Genomic DNA, 6422 nt, shown 5'->3' with positions numbered 1-6422 from the left:
TGAACAGAATTTAAAGATCTTGAATGAAACCTACAATGTATTTATTTCTGTCAGTAACGTGATGAAACAGCAGAAACCTTGAGGGTTGATGGAGGGCACATGCTGTGATCCCAGGATGAAACAGAGCTTCTTTCCTGAGCTTCCAGAACAACAGATCACCTCATTAGAGGCCTGTGTTTGGAAAGCTAATGACTCAACAATAAACAATGCATATACATTTTTGCATAGACAATATTTGTAATATTAGACACATTGAAGTAATTTTCCTACTTGGGTTCCACACACAGCTTCATGATTTATTGTATTTGCCTTTGCTGAAAATGACTTAAAATGTGATTTATAGGAGCGACAGTTCCACTGTGCAGGAATATTCATCACCTACGCATGATAAATAAATAACAAGTACAGAAAAAAATCCTGCTGCCATGCAAACTGCTTCTGTAGGTATTTCCTGCCAACTGGTGAATATATGAGGATGTGATGTCATAAGGAGTAGAGATTTGTGCTGTAGAAGATAAAACCAAATGGGATATTACAGACATCATATCTACATATATACTGTATGTACATCTGTCCTGTTCGGTGTCGCCACAGCGGATCATGTGGTCTGCATATTAAATCTGGCACATGTTGTATGCCGGAGGTGACCTCCTTGACGCAACCCTTCCGTTTATATCTGGGCTTGGGACCGGCGCTGAGAGTTAGCTCTTCAGTGGCTGAGTTAACGCCCTGCCTGGGAATAGAACCAGCAGCAGCAGCAATGAGCGTGCGGGATCCTGCTGCTGGACCTCCTGAGCGATGTGACGTTGATTTAATAAAACATTATAAACATCCCTTCTTATTCTTATAACATTTATTTATCACCAGTCACCAAACTGCACCATATGGCTAGCTAACTTTAGCCACTTTACATTCTTACTTGTGTTTTAAACAACAAAATAACAAGAAATCACTCAGATGAGGAAATACAATTTATTTCGTTATTAATTACACTTTATAATGCTAACAGAACCCAGGACAGTGAAACATAACTACAGCCACTACATAGTAGTGATCATGGGATAACAGAAACACGGTGAACACTTTGTTTTATAATTCAAAGACACGTCATTAACCCAAAGATAATACCTGTTTATTTTATACTCAAATATATAAACCCTGAGCTCTGGCCACAACACAACACTGTTCCTTCCACATGGATAGGTTTCCTGATTCGGCCAATCACAGCACAGCGCTTACAGTCCAAGCCCCTCCCACTTCACTGTTCCTGAGTGTGCTGTCCAATCATAAAGCTGTTGCCTTCACAGGAAGTCATACAGGTACCTCACAATGTCAAAGCTGACAGTTCTGAAAAGAGAAAGGACGATAAAGGTCAGATGTTTGGTGAGAAGGTTTCACAGGGAGGAATATTATACAGGAATGTGCTGAGAACGTTACCACAAAGTGGAAACTCTTCTGTCTTTAACGCTACAGCTCTGACTGTTACAAAGCGCTCACGATGGAGACTCCCTCCATACACACTACACTAACATCTCTCAACACTTCAGCCCTGTACACGTCTCTGAATGAACTGAGACTGCTGCACACCTGGAGATGGCGAGGATGAAGTCGAGCGAGACGGCACACTTATACTTTGGGGAGTCGAGCTGGTCGTCGTGTCCCACCTGAGTGAGAAGCTGCAGAGTAACCAGAGAGGAAATCTACAGCGTGATACAAGACAAAAACATAACATTAACACAACCTTGGCAATCCAGACAAAATCGCGTGTGGGTGTTTGTATGAGTGCGTGTGTGTGCGTGCGTGCGTGTGAGTGTTTGTATGAGTGCGTGTGTGTGTGCGCTTATGTGTGAGTGTGGGCATGTGTGTGCATGTATGTGTGTGAGTGTGCGTGTATGTGCGAGTGTGTGTGCGTATGTGTGTGTATATGAGCGCATAAGTGTGTGTTTGTGTGTATGTGCGAGTGTGTGTGTGCACGTATGTGTGTGTGCGCGTGTAGGTGTGTATGTGAGCGCATGTGTGTGTGCGCATGCGTGTGTGTATGCATGCATGCACAAATACACACACATGCACACACACGCGTGCACACACACGCATACACATGCACCTACGCATGCTCACATACACGTACGCATGCATGCACACATACATGCATGCACACACATGCATGCACACGCATGCATGCACACACGCACACACCTACGCATGCTCACGTACACGTACGCATGCATGCACACACGTGTGTATGCATGTATGTGTGCATGCATGCGTACATGTATGTGGGCATGCATTGGTGCATGCGCGTGTGTGCATGCATGTGTGTTTGTGCATGTGTGTGTATTTGTGCATGCATGCATACGTGAGCATGCGTAGGTGTACATGTGCATGCGAGTGTGTGTTTGTGTGCATGCATACATGTATGTGTTCAGGTTCACCTTTGGCCTCTAGATTGAATCTCTGACTAATCCCCTTTTTTACACTTGTTTAATTCTGATGGATGACCTGATGGATGACCTTCTCTAGGCAGCCCTGTAGTTGTGTCTTTCCTGATTATAATAATGTTTGGGATATTTGTTTGGGATGTTTGGGATATTGCCCAGTACTTAGTGATGGAACTCTTTGGTCTTCTTGATGCTGTGTGATTAGATCCCTGGTCTCCTTCAGGTCAGATGTCACCTTTACTGCCCACAGGTCGACTCCACACGACTGTGTGACCTCTCACGGTTACACCCATGACTCAGAGTGGGAATATTTATGCGATCATGCAATAAACCATTTCACATTTTATTTCTTTTTTATTATATTTTTCTAGATCAGAAGATCTAATATCAGACTCATTGCTGTCAGTGATCCTGTCAGTCCGGGGAAGATTAATTACGTAGCTGTGTGATGTTCAATGTGTATGAATGTTAATGAGGTGTAATAACCTGGGAGAAGACACTGGCTGTTGGAGCCACTCGACTGTCCACCACACTGTAAAAGATCGCCAGCAACCTGTCCAGAGGGAACGGCTTCGGTCCTAACAAATGGTTACTAGTCTGAGGGGAGGGGGGACAGAGAGAAAGAGGGAGGGAGAGAGAGAGAGGGAGGGAGGGAGGGAGAGAGAGAGAGGGAGGGAGGGAGAGTGAGAGAGAGAGAAAAGAGAAAGAGAGGGGGGGATAGAAGAGAGACGGGGGGGAGAAGAGAGAGAGAAAGAATAGAAAGAGAGGGAGAGAGAGAGAAAGAGAAAGGGGGAAGAGGGAGAGAGAGAGAGAGAGAGAGAGAGAGAAAGGGGGGGTGAGAGAGAGAAGAGAAAGAGAGAAAGGGGGAGGAGGGATAGAAGGGGGGGAGAGGGAGAGAGAGAGATGACAAAGAGAGAGAGAGCGAGAAAGAGGGGCGAGAGAGAGAAAGAGGGGGGGAGCGAGAGAGAGAGAGAGAGAGAGAGAGACAGACACCTCAGTGAATGAACAAATGTACCTTATCCTTCCATCATAAATTTAAACCACTCACTTTTTCATGTTTCTTCAAGAAATTGGTTTTCTTCATTTTCCCATGATGCTGTTCAGAAAGAAAAAAAGTTGAAATGTCACCAACTAACAAACCAGAACCAGAGAGTCACTGAGTCCTATTCACAGTGCTGTACTCATGTTATAACCTGTTATAACAGCCTGTGTGCTGCTCTACACGTGTAGGGGAACGAGTCCTTCACCACAGACATGTCCTGTGTTACTGCAGTAAGTCGTGTTCAGTGAGGGGACTAAAGCAGAGTGTATCGTACGAGTCACACTGCATCTTAACTCCACACCACTGGGTGATGGAGGAGAAGCAGCACAGTGACGGAGCTCACACAAGCTGTACATCTCACCTTAAGGAAGAAGCGGCGGTCCGTTCGGGCTGGATTATAGGAGGCCAGGTACGCTGCTATCAGCAGGAATTTGGAGTAATAAGGCAATTCTACATGAGTGTGAGCTGATAAACCTATACACACACTCACACACACACACACACACACACACACAGACGTACACACACGTACACACACGTACACACACACGTACACACACACGTACACACACACGTACACACACACGTACACACACACGTACACACACACGTACACACACACAGACACACACACAGACACACACACAGACACACACACAGACACACACACAGACAGACACACACACAATGATGAACATCATAATTACAATGAATTCGAGGTTACATTTATTCTCCTTTTAGTGTGTTTACCTCTGAGAGCTGTGGTCTCCTGTTCATCCACCTGCTGCTGCTCCCACTGAACACTGGACATCATACACACACACACACACAAACAAACACAAACACACCATACACACCCACAAACACACACCCACACACACACACACACAAACACAAACACACACACACACACACACACACACACACACACACGCGTCAGCTGAATTATAAAGAACACGTTCAGCTTGTTTAATAAGCACTGAGCTGATCTCACCTGGACACCTCCCTCAGGTACACACTCTGTATGGCCTTCTTCAGGTGAGGCTCGATGTTCCTCCACAGCTTGTGTGTGTCGCTCTCTCTGGCTTTAAAGGAATAACAAAAACAGCTCACACACACCGCGTCTGACGTCTTACACCGCTGTGATCAACGGGAACTTTATAATGAAACCAGCAGATTAAAAATCAACATGGTACAAAGAACGTCAGAATCTAGAAAAACTTCTAACAATAAATAAAAGGTAACAGCAAATAAGGTAAACATAAAGCAGTGCCGAGGTGTTATAACCCCTCTGTTAGCCTTCATAACAGTCACGCTTTACCTTCTCCTTTTTCCAGCGGCTCACAGAACTTAAAGAAATTTAATGCGGCCTGTTAAAGAGAAGGAAACAGATTATTATTTTAAGTAAATAAATTATTTTGTTTTTAAAAAAATATAAATTAGAAAACACAAAAGTAAATAATATATAAACATGTAAAATAATTAATGAATTAAAAAGATTTATTAAAAAGATTAAAAAAATTATAAAAACATGTAACTAATAAATTTTAAAGTAAAATTAAATAAAAGCGAATGAATAGAGAAAAGGTTGAAATTATTATGTATAAAAATCAACAGGTAAAGTTAATAAATAAAATATACAATAAATAATAAATAATGAACTAAATTAGCAAACATAAGTAAATAAACAAACAAATAAATATAAATAACTATATAAATAGATACAAAAGAAAACAAAAATACTATACTTAAATTTAATCCTTTAAAAAGATATTAAATTTAAACATTATAATACTTCTACAAACGTGTGTGTGTGTGTGTGTGTTACCAGGTGGCGTAGCTCCCTCAGGTCTCTGCACACAGAGTAGAAAACCCCGAGCAGGATGTTTATGTATGACGAGTAAAACTCAGGTGTGTATGATGGGTGAGAGTCTCGAGACAGAATGTGCAGGAGTTCAGCTGTGACACACACACACACGCACACACGCACACACGCACACACACGCACACAAGAAAGCTGATTAAAACTGCATGATTACAGAGCAGGAAACAGGGAAACTTCTGTGTATGTGTGTGTGCGTTACCTTTTGTGTAATCAGGGAAGTGCAGCAGTAGAGGTTCAAAGCAGCCAGTATTGGGGCGAAATTTCTCCCAGACAATTTCACTGAGCAGGAAAACAGTCACATTATCATCTACCTGAAACACACACACACACACACACACACGCACACACACGCACACACAACGACACACACACGTTATATATAACTCCATCCTTCCTTTTTAAATCAATACTGACCGCATTAACATTACACCTGAATCTGGGATTCTGATTGGTCGATTAATTTCACTCTTTGTTATACATTATGGTTTCTATAGCAACGGGTGATTCACAGAAGACCCTGGGTCTGTCTGCATGTGTGACAACATGAAAGAGTGTGAGACAGTGTGTTTAAACAGGAGTGTGTGTGTGTGTGTGTGTGTGTGTGTGTGTGTGTGTGTGTGTGTGTGTGTATGGTGTGTGTAGTAGCGTGTTGTTACCAGTTCTTGCAGGCGCAGCAGAGCGGGCAGTAGGTTTGCCTCCATGTCCCTGAGCAGCTCGGCTTTTTCCACAACCTACAAAACACACACACGTTTACAGGACACCTGAGCTCAACACACACACACACAAGTTTACAGGAAGCCTGAGCTCAACACACACACACACACACGTTTACAGGACACCTGAGCTCAACACACACACACACACACGTTTACAGGACACCTGAGCTCAACACACACACACGTTTACAGGACACCTGAGCTCAACACACACACACACACACGTTTACAGGACACCTGAGCTCAACACACACACACACACACGTTTACAGGACACCTGAGCTCAACACACACACACGTTTACAGGACACCTGAGCTCAACACACACACACGTTTACAGG

General features: G+C 43.3%; 1 protein-coding gene across 1 annotated transcript in view; it reads right to left on the bottom strand.

Annotated features, from left to right (window-relative positions):
• Positions 1 to 953: 953 nt before the first annotated feature.
• The window catches only part of orc5 (origin recognition complex, subunit 5), a 7986-nt gene continuing 2517 nt past the window's right edge, over positions 954 to 6422 (bottom strand). The window contains exons 5-15 of the mRNA XM_027160840.2: positions 6022 to 6096; positions 5565 to 5676; positions 5309 to 5439; positions 4802 to 4850; positions 4475 to 4565; positions 4231 to 4283; positions 3842 to 3954; positions 3487 to 3534; positions 2925 to 3035; positions 1588 to 1700; positions 954 to 1347 (exon numbers count right to left, since the gene is read on the bottom strand). Coding sequence (XP_027016641.1) covers positions 1302 to 1347; positions 1588 to 1700; positions 2925 to 3035; positions 3487 to 3534; positions 3842 to 3954; positions 4231 to 4283; positions 4475 to 4565; positions 4802 to 4850; positions 5309 to 5439; positions 5565 to 5676; positions 6022 to 6096 — 942 coding nt within the window. The 3' untranslated portion in view covers positions 954 to 1301. The remainder of the gene's footprint in view (positions 1348 to 1587; positions 1701 to 2924; positions 3036 to 3486; positions 3535 to 3841; positions 3955 to 4230; positions 4284 to 4474; positions 4566 to 4801; positions 4851 to 5308; positions 5440 to 5564; positions 5677 to 6021; positions 6097 to 6422) is intronic.

Source organism: Tachysurus fulvidraco, chromosome 19, assembly GCF_022655615.1.
Source record: "Tachysurus fulvidraco isolate hzauxx_2018 chromosome 19, HZAU_PFXX_2.0, whole genome shotgun sequence".
In the NCBI taxonomy this organism is placed as follows: domain Eukaryota; kingdom Metazoa; phylum Chordata; class Actinopteri; order Siluriformes; family Bagridae; genus Tachysurus; species Tachysurus fulvidraco.
The sequence above is the reverse complement of the archived record's forward strand: the minus strand, read 5'-3'. Positions and strand labels throughout refer to the sequence as shown.